The following is a 14,887-nucleotide window of genomic DNA, read 5'->3' on the forward strand; positions in this document are numbered from 1 at the left end:
GGGACAGCAGGTGACACTGCAGGGTGGCAGGTGACACTGCAGGGGCCAGCAGGTGACACTGCAGGGACAGCAGGTGACACTGCAGGGACAGCAGGTGACACTGCAGGGGCCAGCAGGTGACACTGCAGGGACAGCAGGTGACACTGCAGGGGCCAGCAGGTGACACTGCAGGGATCAGCAGGTGACACTGCAGGGACAGCAGGTGACACTGCAGGGGCCAGCAGGTGACACTGCAGGGTGGCAGGTGACACTGCAGGGATCGGCAGGTGACACTGCAGGGGCCAGCAGGTGACACTGCAGGGACAGCAGGTGACACTGCAGGGACCAACAGGTGACACTGCAGGGACAGCAGGTGACACTGCAGGGTGGCAGGTGACACTGCAGGTACAGCAGGTGACACTGCAGGGACAGCAGGTGACACTGCAGGGTGGCAGGTGACACTGCAGGGACAGCAGGTGACACTGCAGGGACCAGCAGGTGACACTGCAGGGGCCAGCAGGTGACACTGCAGGGTGGCAGGTGACACTGCAGGGTGGCAGGTGACACTGCAGGGACAGCAGGTGACACTGCAGGTACAGCAGGTGACACTGCAGGGACCGACAGGTGACACTGCAGGGATCAGCAGGTGACACTGCAGGGACCAGCAGGTGACACTGCAGGGGCCAGCAGGTGACACTGCAGGGACAGCAGGTGACACTGCAGGGACCAGCAGGTTCCCACGGCCACCACCTGCAGGGCTTTCGTCACCTCAGCCCTGTTTACACCGAATTTAGGAACTGAGTGTCCCCAGCAAACAACTTCCCTCTCCCTGGTGGCCTCAGCAGGACCTGGGTCATGTCACAGCCCCCCTGGCAGTGCCACCAGCCTTGTGGCCGTGGTGCCTCTGGTGTCACCCAGCAGGGCCAGCCCACCTGGAGTGAGGAGTGAAAACAAGGCAGAGCTGCTGTGAGAACCAGAACCTGCCTTTGCAAGCTCACATTTCCAGCTGCAGCATTGATATTTGCTATTTCTCATGCTCTTAGGTGTGATGCCCCAAGTTGTGGTGTTTTGCACCATTTAATTAAAAACAAACATTATAGGATAATCATCTAAGCCTGTTTCCTCAACCAGACCATGGAGGAGGAACAACATGCAAAAATCAAATCCTGTTTCAAGGGGACAAATGGAAATCAAGGTGCTGAGCAGACAATGAGGGGTTTATCTCATCTGTAAGATAAATGTATTTATCAGAAGTGACTGCAAACCCAGAAAGGCTTAAGGCCACCTTAACAACTTTGAATTGTGAGGCTGGACGAGAGCAGCTCTCCAGGAGCCCCCCTGCAGTCTCTGTCTGTGTGGGGAGAAACTGCAATTCCTGCAGAGGGCAGAGCCACGGGTGAGCCCCAAATTCAGAAATTCAGAAATGCAGAAATTCAGTGTAGGAACAAAGAACCAGCATGGAGTCAGGAATGGAGCCGGCAAAGGGGAAACCCAGAGAGGAATTCTGCTGGAATATGGAATGGAGCCAGCAAAGGGGAAACCTGGACAATATCACTTAATCCTTCTCTTCATTTTTAACCCTTCTGTTCCTTTTTAACCCTTCCCAAACCACAACACCTGCAAGCAAAGCCAGAGCTGCAGCAGACTGGAACCTGTCGTGAGCAAAGGAAGGAGCCACACAGCGAGGTGAGAATCTCCCACAGCAGGGAGGATGGCAAAATCAGCCCCAGGAATTGCTAAATCCAATAGATTTAGTGCTCATGGGGTTGGACTTGATGGTCTTGGAGATCTTTTTGAGATTTAATGATTCTGTGACCCTCTTTGCTCTCAGCCTAACAGGGAAAAAGCAGCACACAAACAAAAACATTCATTTTAGTTTAAAAAAAGGAAAAAAAGTTATTTACCTCATAGTCAATTGGGAAAGGGTCTCGGAATTTGTTGCTGGGCGTTGGGATTGGTGGGAACAGTTTACTCCAAACGTGGTTTCTGTAAGAAACAGCAGTGGAGGGGTGTGAGAGTTGCTGTTCCTGGGGGATGAGGGGCCCAAGCAGCAGCACGTGCTGAGCCCCAAGAGCAGCCAGCTCTGCCTGCAGCACCTCCTGTCAGGGATAATTGTTGGAACCCTAACTGCGAAGTTTAAGTTTTTAATATGTGATATTACACACTTTTATTTGAATTATATACTTATAATTTTAGTTTTATTATTTCATTTTGGAAGTTTTTTTCCTACGGTTTTAGGTTAAACGTAGTGGGTTTTTTTTGGAGTTAGTGTTTGTTAGCACAGAAAGTTAAAAATTCTTAGCAGTCAGGGTTCCGACAGGTGATGTTCCCCCCTGGGGCTGGGCAGCTGTGCCACTCCTCACAGGTCACCTCTGGGCCCTGGGGACAGGCAGGGGACAGGAAGGGGTGGGTGAGGCTGTGCCCATCCCCTGCCAGGGCTTTTGGGGCTGTGTGGGAGAGCTGAACTGCTCTGATCTGTCTGTTCACGCTGCTGCTGCTCCTCCCAAGGGCTCTGCTGTCAGGTGCCTCATGTGGACAGCCAGGACAAGCTGTTGAAGCTGCCTCGTGCTCAGGCTTTGGTGTCTGGCCATAGACTGCCAGTGGCCCGTGGCAGGAGAGCACCCACAAATAACTGTGTGCCAAGGGAGCTGGGAGTGGGCAGGGGAAGGCACCAGGGACAGCTGAGAGCAAATGGATCCGCTCAGTGCTGTGCTGGCTCACCCTGCTCACAGCCCTGAGACCCTTCCCTGGCTGGGCTCACAGCACAGGCGTTTCTGTGGCAGCAGAGGGACTGTTGCTTGTCTTTGGTGCGTGCCAGAGCTCAGGTCTCACATTGCTGCTGCTGAACACCCTCGCTGTCTGCAGCCCTGGACAGCACTGTGTCCAAAAGGGGCAGGTTTCAGTGGGAGCTTGGCCTGAGTGAGGAGAGCTCAGCCCAGAGTGGGTACCCAGGCTCTGTTCTGGAGGAATCTGCCAGATCTGCTCCTCTGCCCCCTTTATTTTGCGACAATCTCCCTGGCTGATGTCTCTTTAGTTCAGTGCTTATGTTCTTAGGACTATTCTTCTTCCAGAAGCTTTCTGAGTTCTGTCAAGTTTACCTTTATCCTATTGCTATTCTCCTGGGGAGGAGGAATAATATTTTCTGTCAGCTTGGAGCTAAACCTTGCTGGCTGAGCTGCTGCTGCCTTGGAGGTGACATTGATGTTCACTAATTATCAGGTGAAGGGAAGGGCCACACACCCCACAGACAGGAGCTGTGGGATTCTCCCCTCTGCTGCACAGGATGAGGCCTTGGGAGGGAATTGTACAGCCACAAATGGGAATATGGGGAGGAAAAACAGGGTGGGAGGTGTTTTGGGAGAAACATTTGCTTTTTTTGTTGATTGGTGTGTTCCTCATTGTGCTGTTTGCCAAGAAAAGATTTTGATGGAGCCATACCAAAATTATTTATTGAGGCAGCAAAAAGCATAAATTCCATGTCACTTCTGGAAAGGGAGCACTTAAGGAAGGTGCACAAATGCCCAGAGAAATGAGGCAGAAGTGTGTCCATGGGGGCTGCTTTGCCCCTCAGGTCGTTGCTGGGGTGGTGCCCTCAGAATGGTGCTGTTCTTTTTTGGAGGTTACTGAAAAGTCAGAGTTCTGTGGTTAAAGATCTCGTCACAAAAAGCATCCCAGGCATCTCTGTCTGCACAGGTTAAGGCACAGCCTTTTCCCACTATCACTGCTTGGACCTTCAGGCCTTGGTCCCACCCCACGGGACCCTGGCGCCTTAAATCAGCATTTCAGGGTCTGGGTTTTGTGCTGTGTCTGCCTTTCTGAAATTTCCACTCCTCCCACAGGCTGTGCCATGGAAGGGCTGGAGACAAACATGAGAAACAGGCAGGAGAGCAAGCTCTCCTTGCTCTGTGATGGGATGGAGGAGGTTTTGGTTTAACTCTATGTCAGAGTGCCTCCCCTGAGATTCCCCATGCAGCTTTCCAAAGCTGGCTGGTGATGCTGCTCGTGGGCTGCTGAGGGGTGCAGAAGGGGGGCACCTGGGTGATCACACAGATTTTGGGGTGTGGAGGCCACTGAGTGCCCTCATGCCAGAGCATTTTACTGACCCCATCCTCCTGGGGGCTCACAGGAGAAAATGTTATTTCTAGGGAAGTACAGTGCTCACTCCTGAAGGCAGAGAGCAGACCAGGAGAGCATTCAATTGTGGTTTTTATCAAGACTCTATCAGCCTCTGCTAGTGAGTGAAGGGAAGAGCCTGCCCAAACTGTCCCACAGGGCCCCTTTGCCTGGCAGCGCTCCTCCCAAACGCTGGGCTTTAGCCCTGATGCCTGCAAGTACACAGAAAAATTTATGGAGCTCTTTGCTGTAATGAAATTCCTTATAATGGCTGGAATCACACGAAATTTGAAGCGATTCCGTGGATTGAATCGCAGAGTGCACTTCATGAATTTTCAAGAGCAGTAAAAACAGAGAGTACTAATGAAACTGTGATCTAGGAAACCTGCTCGATTTTTCTTTTTTTAATATCTGCAGGTACAAGCCTGTGTTTCATCTTCTTACACTGGCCCATCCTCCCAGGGCAGGCTGGGGATTACAGAAGAAGGAGCAGAAGGGAAGGGTGGAATAAGGTGAGCAGCTCCATGAAATTCAGAGTAGCAGGGAGGTAAAATTTTCATCATGTTGGCAAAGAGAGAAAGTAATGAACCTTTGGGTGTTGGGGGATTTTATACTGGAGGGAAACTCCTGGGAGCAACCAAGGTAGCAGCAAGCAGCTGAACCTGGGAAAGCTCCCTGAAATTTGGATTAAAATCATAAAATGTATTAGTACAGCATCTCCAGGTTGAGTACAATTGTACCCTGGATTAATTTCTCCCCCTGTGTGTGTTTCAGGATCTCCAAAGGGGGTAAATGTAATATTCAAATGCTGTTAGAACTCCACAGGAAACATGGAACAAACTGCTGCTGGCTGGTGTTGGTTCTGCTGTCCCAAAGAGAGAGGAGAGAACTGGAGAAGGTGCTGGAACAGGGGAGATCTCCAGGTCAATCCATAAAAGAATCATGTAAGTAAGAGAAATTTGGGGATTTTCAGCAAGACCTCAAGGCTGCATAGCTGAGGACAAGTGTGTGACATGACATGGGGATTGTCACTGACAAATTTTATAAAAAATCCTTTGCCAGAATCTTTTCTCCTGGGAAGCTGGGAAGCTTCAGTTTCTCCCTCTTTTGCTGCTTTGGATGTGATCTGGAGAATTGTTTACCCAGCGTGTGAAATTGTTTTTACTTAATGACCAATCACAGGTGCAGCTGTGTTGAGGCTGTGAGCAGTCACAAGATTTATTATTCATTCTTTTCCAGCCTTCTGATGTCTCCTTTCTCTATCTTTAGAGTAGGTTTAGTATATAATTTTCTTTTAATACAATATATATCATAAAATAATAAATCAGCCTTCTGAAACATGGAGTCAGGGTTCTCATCTCTTCCCTACAAATTCCACAGGGATGAATTCCCTGTGCTGCTCCTGCCAGAGCCCTCCTGAGCAGAGCCCTGAGAACAGTCCCACAGGCAGAGCTCATCTCAGTTATCCTCCTGGAGCATCCTGTCCACAACACCTTTATTGGATACAGGAGACACAGCAGGGACAGGAAAACAGCCAAGGATGCAACAAATAAAAAGGCACTCAAGAAATTAATAGGGAATTAGCACTTCCATTAAGGGGAGATGTGGTTATTGTGGACTGGTAATTGCTGCTTGCTGCGTGTTTCGGGGAGAAACTTCTCATTACATGGAGCCTTCAATCCATCACTTATGATTTAACTGTCACAGACACAAATCCAAAGTGCAGCTGGGCTTCCTCACTGTGCATTTGGGGAGTTTTGGCCTTTGCTATACAGCATCCAAAGCCAGAATGTAATTAAAAATAAATTCAATATTTCAAATACCCAAAGCAAACGTTAGGGGTCTGGCTATTTTGCCATGAGGGATGTTCTGAGCAGCTTTCACCAGGGATAAATGAAGATTGCTGGGGAAATCACTGACCCAATCAGGTGCATTTAATGAAGAAATGAGATAAGGACAAACAGATTTTAACAATTTGTAAACAATTCACCTCACTCAATATATGGGTTTGTTGTATAAGATTAAATTGAATAACTCTCTTACCCCACCAGTTTTGCTGAATGTTATTATTGATAATTAATGAGGCTGATTATTTTTGCTTTGTATATTTAGGCAAACTCAGCTTTTACTGAGAATTAAGCAAAACTTGTGACATCCCCCCACACTGGTCCTTGGTTATATTGTAATAAAAAAAAATGCTAATACTTACATTTGGCATAATATAGCAACAAGCAGCAACATGCAGGACGTGGACACACAGAGCAGAGTGAGAATCCAGGCTATGGAATTCTCCAGTTTATTTTGCCCTGAATTTCAAGGGGAAAAAAAAAGAAATTAAATGTATTATTTTATTACAGATTATTTGAAATGTGTTTAGAATTTGAATATTTCATTAGATGTTTAATGTGGTTGTATTCAGATCACAAATTAACATGCAGATTTTGAGGACTTGATCCTAGAATAAGAAATTAAATATAGAGCTCCAAGAAGAGTTTCCATGGCACTGAATTTCTGATTTCAGCAATAATTTTCCTTTATTTTGGTATAAAGGAGAGAACAATGGGCTGAGAAGGTGGCATGAACCTGTATTGTGCCAATGAACTGCAACGAATCCCTAAAAATTCCTTTCCATGAGAAAAACTGGGTTAAGCGGTCATGTCCTTGGATATTGTTGAGATTTAAGTACATTTTTAGGGAAGACCAATTTTGTTTTGCCATCAGAATGAATTTTCCATGTTTGCTGTGTGAGCCAGGCCAAGGGGATGTGTTGGAGAAAGGAGGCAAAACACTGAAAATGTGAATTCGTGGTACAAGAGGGGAAATGTAGTAAACAGGAGTGTAACAGAGTATTTTTTAAGTGAAAACAAGGAAGTTGAGAAACTCCAGAGATAAGAGCAAAGGAGGATGTCTAAGAACAAACAGTTGATAACGTGCAGTGATAAAGGAACTGGTATTTCCACAACAACTTGGTCAGCAAGCAGGAAATACAAAACAGCACGGGGCCAATGATCAGGTGTCAAAGATGCTAAAACCATGTTCTTTTTTCTCCCAGCATTTAAGGAGTGAGATAATTTCAGTAAATTAAGTTCAAATTCCTGTTTTCCTGTTTCCTATTAGAATTTTGTGATGTTGGGCACGCTCCTGATTAGGCAGCATTGCTCCCCAGCAATGGGGATGCTAAAAGATGCTAAAAGAATGTTCTTTTTTCCCTCAGCATTGAAGGGGTGAGATAATTTCAGTGAATCAATGGCTGACATGGCCTCTCATATTTATTTCCAGCATGAACATCACAATGAGGGCAGGGAAAAACCTGAAAAAGCTGCAGTGATGCAAGAAAAGGCCTTGAGTTTAAAGCAATCTCTGGAAATTTCACAAAGCATTGCTTAAAACCAATCTTCTTGCAATTAGTCTGTTTTTAATGGAACAGATTGAAATCCCCTTGTCATTAACAAGTCAGGTTTTTCCTTCAAATCTCTGTTTTCCTGTGAGAATTCTGGGCAGGCTCCTGGTGCGGCAGCATCGTTTCCCCAGTTAGCAGTGGGATTTTGGGCACTCTCACCAATGTGAATGATGGCACTCCAGTCACTCCAGACTCCTGGGGCTCGGCAGATGTGGTTGAGGTTGGCCCTGATCCTGATGGAATATCTGCTGCTGGCATCCACTCTCAGCTGGAAACTGCTGGAGGAGAGGCTCAGGATCTGTCAGGAGCACAAGTTGTGCTGTCACAGATTAATTAAGACTCAACCGTTCAGAAAACAAATTCAAACTGTGTTTATCTTTTTTTTGTTATCATCATTATTAACTGCAAGCTGCTGGCCTTGCTTTGGAGGTAAGAATCCCACTTTTATAGGTGTAACTTCTCCTAACACACCAATATTCCAGGAAAAATTCCTGGGAAATGCCTCGTTTCTGCATTCTTCTTCCAGATTCTCAATGCAGCATTTTCTAAATGGGAAAAACTGTTCTGAGCCCAGATGCACAAGCTGAATAAATCCAATTTTGTCCTGCTTTCACAAGTTCCTTGGGGATGGTTTGTTGCAGATTGAAAAGGAACTGAGGAAAAGAGGAAGGCAAATTCCAGCTGGAGAGGACAGGAATGTTGGATAATCTTGGATGCTGGAGGAACAATTACCTGCTTGTTACCTGACTTCAGGTTGATGAGATAAAATTCATATTCAAAACATTCCTCATGGAAAGGAGAAATTGGCTTCTCCCACGTGGCCAGGAGATCATTTTGCTCCAGGGATATGCTGATATTTCTGGGAATATTCACTTTCTCTGCAGAAAGAAAACCATACAGGTGAGTTATTTATAGAGACAAGTTTAAATACTAAAAACCTGGAGCGTTTTATAACCTGATAGTGTTTCCAAGTAGGACCTATAATTATTGAACTTATTTCCCCTTTTTGGACTGAAAAGATAAGGATTTAAGAGGAATAACTACATTGCTGGTAATAGTTATAGGAAAACAGGTTGGAAAATCCACTTTAATTTTTGGAAATTTAGATTACTGGGGAAAGAGGAATTTATTAAATTAATTTCCACAGAAGTATTAAACTAATGATAGAATAGTTAGGAAAACTTCATTTCCAGGAAGAAGAAAATACAGATGTAGCCAGGAAAGTTACTGAAAAATGAAAAAAAAAATTCAAAGGAATTCAGCTGCTGTTGTGGGGATGATTTCTAAAAAGAAAATTTGTGATTTTTTTTTCTCTTAGTGAAGTGATGAAAATGAGAACTCTCATCTGTTTAAAAAAAGAAAAAGGTATGGAACTAATGCAGGAAAGTAAATTATTTGTGTGGATGAAAGATGATAGACAATCATGGCTGATATTCCCTTTTATTCCAGACTGTAATGTCTTCCTTTACAGGACAGGGTTAACCTGAACACCACATGTCTTACTGCTTTTTAAAAAAGGCTGCAAAGTTAAGGGTAATAAAAACAGTGTTTTAAAGTCTATTGACTAAATCAACTGAAAATTAATATTGGAAATAATGCTTTAGCTAACAAACAGCAAACTAATTGCCTTTACTAGCTTTTAGCTAGTAAAGGCAATTCTATAGCAATTCTTTTAGCAATTCTATAATTTAAAATAGATGGTTAAAATCAAATTTAGCTAAAACAATCCAGTTATTTCTTTCAATTCCCTTAAGATGACTAAACAAAATCAACGCATCCTTTCACCTGCATTAAGAACCACTCAATCCAACCGAGCTTCCTCACATTTTGACAATCCTGCCAGACATTTTTGATATTTTTTTATGTATTCCTACTCACCAATGGCATTTTGGTTAAATAACTGCTGGAAAGGCTTGATTGCAGCACGTTTGCTTGAGCCATTAATGTGAATGACAATGAGGTTGTCAATCTCACCAGGTTGAATCTGAGTACTTGAAAATCTGCACTCAATATTCCTGCTCCACTTGTCTTTGCTGTAAGTGGGACATTCCTCTGTGTGTGTCTCATACCTAAATTAAAATGCTGGTGAGACAGGGTGCTCTTAAAGAAATTCCCTGCTGGCTGGAGAAGCAGCAAACGCCAACCTGTAAAACAGGAAATATTTGGTGTCCTCTGGAGCCCCTTGGCCAGGGAGCCAGCTGCAGTGGAGAGAGACATTGCCAGGGATGGTGACGTGGGTGACACAGGACAGGTTGGTGACAGAGGTCTCTGCAGCACCTGGAGAGGCAAGGAATTACAGAGCAGAAAGAAAACCTCACTGCAAAAATCATAACAAGTTCCTGTTGTTAAAACACTTCGGTTACAGTTTGGGCCATTGTAGCTGTGTCTGTTGCATCCAATTCTCCTTTTTTATTCCAGTTTGGGCCTTTCTAGCTCTGTATGTTACATCTAATTTTCTTCCTTATTTATTCAATTTTGGACCATTATAACTGTGTCTCTCTTCCTTTTTGATTCCAGTTTGGGCCATTATAGCTGTGTCTGTTACATCTAATTTTCTTCCTTTTTAATTCCAATTTGGGCCATTGTAGCTGTGTCTGTTGCATCCAGTTCTCCTTTTTTATTCCAGTTTGGGCCATTGTAGCTGTGTCTGTTGCATCTGTTTTCTTCCTTTTTGATTCCAGTTTGGGTCGTTATAGCTGTGTCTGTGCATCCAATTCTCTTCCTTTTTGATTCCAGTTTGGGCCATTGTAGCTGTGTCTGTTGCATCTGTTTTCTTCCTTTTTGATTCCAGCTTGGGCCATTTTAGCTGTGTCTGTGCACCCAATTCCCCTCCCCATCACACAGCTCAGTGCCTTGGGAAGGATGCAGTTCCCAAGCAGTGAGTAAAGCTGTGCCACACAGCTCTGTGTATTTCATGTGCAACAAGGCAGCAATATCCTAGGTGCACCGTGCTAGGTTCACTCAGCCTTAGCAAGGCATTGTTAGAAAATTTTATAGGTGTTGTTGACATTTTGCCCCTCCAGATTGTACTCCAGGCTCCACTGCAGCAGGGAAAGGTCTGGACGAAATCCTTTTGTAGCAGGTAGAGCGGAAAACGCCGTATTTTTATTTTGAAGAACTAAACCTGTCACCTTTCAATGTTTAGTCCACAGATTGGGGCAGAACACAAACCCCAGGCCCTCTGTGGGTTTTCTTACCTGGCAGAGGTGGGAGGTGTCCCTGCACCCAGTCGCTGCCCCTCTGGAGGCCCTCCTGGAGCAGCAAGGTGCGCACGCGGGCGGAGAAGCCGTTGTGAAGCGCCGCTGTTCGCACGCTGTGGGTCCTGCTGGTGTCATACTGGAAACAGAAAATACCAAATAACCACAGGGGATGGGAGGAAAAATAAGGGACCTGCAGAGACTGAGCCACGCATTGGGGTGAGCTCAGTGAGCTGAATGGGGAGCCAGTGTTCAAAGCAGGATCCATGCTCCCCTCGAGATGAAAACTGCAATTCCCAAGGCTCACCCCGGCAGAACTGTGTCCACAAGGATGGCTGAGATGGAATCTCTGCAGCTCCCAAAGCATGGGTTTAGATAAAAGAGAACAGTGGGGATTTAGCCTTCTTGGGATCCTTGATTTATTTTTTTCTCTTACCTCTTCTGGCTCAGGGCTCAGGATTTTCACATCGTATCTAATGGTGGAGTTGTTTTGTTCCTGAGCAGGGTTTGGCTCCCACTGTAACAGCACTTGTGCTAATGCAGAGACTGTGAGGGTGAAGTTAACAGGTGGCAAAACCTGGACTGGAAGGGAGAAAACAGAAATATCCATCAGTGTCCAATCCAGTGAATTGTTTAGAGCAATTCCTCTCTGCAAGCAGTGAGCAATACAAGCAAATAATTTCATTTCAATATTATGTTTTCTTAACAGCTCCTTATAAAATATTTCTAATATTTGACCAAAAAAACCTTTAAATAAACAAAACCCCATCAAATAAGAGTTTATTAAAACTTAGCTTGAAAAATGAAATTTTTACAACAGCTTCAACTTGAAAATTACTGTGATACATTACATTTGGCTTGTTAATTAAGTTCAGAGTTTCCATCTTGGTCCTCATTGTCACACAGGGCTGATGGAGTGATCAACTGCATGAACAATTCTCACCCCCACCAGCTTGCAGAAGAGGGCAGCGTGGGGGGCTTTCAAAGAGAAGGTTGAGAGCCGCAAGAAGTTGCATGTGAGAGTAGAACCAAAATGATGAACAGAGGAATTAAGCCCAAATGGAAGGAAACACAGAAGGATGGGAAGGATAATTTAAAATGACAGGGCAAGAAGGATTCCTGGAGCTCCCTTGGAAATGAGGAGGAGCTCATGCTGGGGGAAATGTTAGCGTATAAATAGCAGGGCCGTGAAATAATCAATCTGCTCCCCTCCAGCTCTTCAGAGCCTGCTCTCCCTTATTTGCCAAACCCCAGGCAGTTGAGGGCCATCAGCACCCCTGGGAGTGCCCAAGGCCAGGTTGGATGTGACTCTGAGCAGCCTGGCACAGGGGAAGGGGTCCCTGACCATGGCAGAGGGTGGAACTGGATGGGCTTTAAGGTCCCTTCCAGCCCAAACCATTCTGGGATTCCATGATCAGCCCTCATTTCTCTTCTCCTGTGATTCCAAACTTGGATGCCCAGGAGTTCACATTGCAGTAGGAAAACTGCCCCAGCAAGGCTCAGAAAACCCCAACACAAGTTGTGTCCCCATGACTGGAGATTCTTTTCTCCCAGAGCAAACCGGGCACCAACTGGGAACAGTCTGGGACAGGGCACTGCCCTGGCAGCTGGAAACTCCTCACCTCCTGCACCTTGAGGAGTGTTTGTTGTCCAGAGGAGGAGCAGGAAAGCTGGCATCCCACTGGCCATCATCTTTGGGTGGTGGATGGGCACAGCCAGGCATCAGCCCACCAGCCTTGGCACCGTTTCACAGGAGCTAAAAATGAACAAAGGTTAAAGCCAAGCCAAGGGTTAAACACCCAACCCACGGATCACAATCTATCCCCAAGATCAAAGGGGTGAAACTGCTGCCTTGCAGGGATAGACTCTTCTTTTCTTGCAGGAAAATGCTTTTGTGGAAGCTAAATTTAATATAGGTACACAGAGCACGTTTCATGTTGCTCCCTTTGCCAGGCCTCTCTGAAAAGCTGCTGCTTTCAAACCTTCATGTGGGGATGTTTAGGGCATCTGTGGATTTAAGCATTTCTCCATGGAAGGTGAGTCGGGTTCGTGTAGACTGGCTTTGGGGAGAGTCCCATTTCCTCCAAGAACAGAAATAACCATATTTTAGCTGCCACTCTATATAAAATAGCTGCTTACTGGGATTTACTGTCTAGTTACTCCCCCAATAAAGCTCTCTGAAGACACAGCTACTGCTCACCTCAAGGCTAATTCTCCACCATTAATTATTGGTGTAAGAGAAACTGCTTTGTTTGTTCCTAATTTCAATGAACAACAATTTTTAATGCTTAAACCCAGCATTTTCTTATGGATGGTTTCATGAATTACTGGGAGAAAAAAAAAAATCTCAGTGTAATCATTCATGTATAACCTAATATAAAAATGGGCATTTAGAACAGCAGCTTTCCAAAATGTTCTTACTGAAGAGAAATGCACCCCCCAGCCCACTCTCAACAGCTCCCTGGGGCACTACAGCAATTGCTCACACGGAAAACACAATATTTTCCAATGGTAATGAGCAGGAATAACCCAGGGACTGGAAGCATTCCCACTGATCACAGTTGGAATAATTCTGCTGTACAGTAACTATTTTTCAAAATGCAGTCTGAGTGCTGAGTTCATTAAAATGACACATCATCTGCAGTAGAGTGTGTTTTTAATGTCCAACTCCTCTCATTATCTATATTCACATTTTGTGCCTCTCTGCTTTCCTGACAGCCCAAATGTGCACAAGGCCAGCTGAAGCTCAGGAGTTTGCTAATGGATTACTCCTGGGGAGCCAGAGTTTGATTTTGTGTATGTTGGATTATGGAATGACATCTTGGCCAGGCATTTTGGTCCTCCCAAAATGTAGCAAGCCACAGACAATGGGACAAATATTCTTTACAGCACACATTTCTGCCTGCAGAAATTACTGACATCAGGCTTTCTTTGCTGCTTCAGGAAATATCCTTTCATTTACCTGATGAGACCAGTAAATACTCTAATATTAATTTTTCTCTGTGTTTAGAAGTAAAAATTCATTATGCTCACATCCTTGAAAATAAAAAATAACTTTGGGAAAGAAGCTTCATTAGTTTCACTGCTGAGAGCATTCACTCTTTTTTTCCTAAAAAAAGCAATTACTTCAGTGCATTATTTTTTAAAAATCTTTTAAAAGCCTCATGTTTTGCAAGTGCTTAGCATTCACATCTACTTGAATAATGTCAGTGTGTTGGTTTCAGGCATTATTATAACTACAACAGCTGACTTTCCCTTGGGTTTATTTAAAGTGGGTTTGGCTACCTGTGGATTTTTTGGTTTTAATTTGTCCACAAAAAGTTAAGGGTTATGATTTTTCTTTTCCCTATACTTTCAAAAAGATCCTAAAGATATTTTTTTCTGCCTAAAAGCTTGCATGTATTAGATGTTATATTTTCTGTGCAGCACGTTAGTGAACTGAAACTGGATGTAAAACGTTACTGTAATTCAGATGAGTCCTTATTTATTATCCTGTTCTTTTCAGTTTATTTTTTCTTGCTTTGTTTTCCAAAATGCTATTTGTCCTTTTCTTGCTGCCAGTCTAAGACTGACAGCACAGCTTTTGGAAGCTGTATTTCTGCAGCTGTGTAAGACCACAGCCCCTGAGAACAAACTGTGGTACCCTATTTCATGGGAGAAAATGCTGAAAAGAGAATCAAAGTAAGTGTATTCAAGTAAAGATGGTAACTAGAAGGCTACAAGAGGATTGTGCTCCTCACAAAAATGGATATGGTAAGTTTTCAGGACAAAGTTCTGATTATGTTTTGGTTATATAAGTAATGAGCAGAGGGTAAAGGGGATATTCCCTTTGTGCAAGGAATGTATTCCTTTTAGAAGGACAGTAGAAATCCAAAGCACAAAAACCAGCCTCCTAAAAGTAATGATTTTCTCCCTTACAGCTAATGTGTCCCAACACCTCCCAAGCAACAAAGAAGCAGCAGTTTCCAGGTGCCTTTCCCAGTGCAAACTTTTGCAAAGCAGGACCCTGGCAGTGTGCAGAGCAAGCGCAAGGCAGACCCCGAGCACAGCAGACACCCCAGAGGTTACCTGGGCATCTCAGAGTCCTGCCAGGAGCTGGGGCTGCGTGTTCCCCGTGCCCTGGGTGCTCTCCCTCTGGGTTTCTTTTATAACTGCTGCCCTCCAAGTGCCAACAGGGCTGGTGCCTCACAGGAGATGG

The 14,887-nt window shown here is 44.8% G+C and overlaps 1 protein-coding gene across 1 annotated transcript; it reads right to left on the bottom strand.

Annotated features, from left to right (window-relative positions):
• Window positions 1–3,409: 3,409 nt before the first annotated feature.
• Window positions 3,410–14,881, bottom strand: IL5RA (interleukin 5 receptor subunit alpha). The gene is made up of 10 exons (XM_058813081.1): window positions 14,758–14,881; window positions 12,312–12,445; window positions 11,126–11,271; window positions 10,690–10,828; window positions 9,637–9,769; window positions 9,371–9,561; window positions 8,225–8,370; window positions 7,652–7,790; window positions 6,302–6,398; window positions 3,410–3,602 (listed from the first exon to the last, which is right to left on the bottom strand). Exons 2-10 carry the CDS (start codon window positions 12,379–12,381, stop codon window positions 3,572–3,574), a joined length of 1,092 nt encoding a protein of 363 aa, XP_058669064.1. The 5' UTR covers window positions 12,382–12,445; window positions 14,758–14,881; the 3' UTR covers window positions 3,410–3,571.
• Between the last annotated feature and the right edge of the window lie 6 nt (window positions 14,882–14,887).

The sequence above is a fragment of the Ammospiza caudacuta genome, chromosome 12 (assembly GCF_027887145.1).
Source record: "Ammospiza caudacuta isolate bAmmCau1 chromosome 12, bAmmCau1.pri, whole genome shotgun sequence".
Classification (NCBI taxonomy): domain Eukaryota; kingdom Metazoa; phylum Chordata; class Aves; order Passeriformes; family Passerellidae; genus Ammospiza; species Ammospiza caudacuta.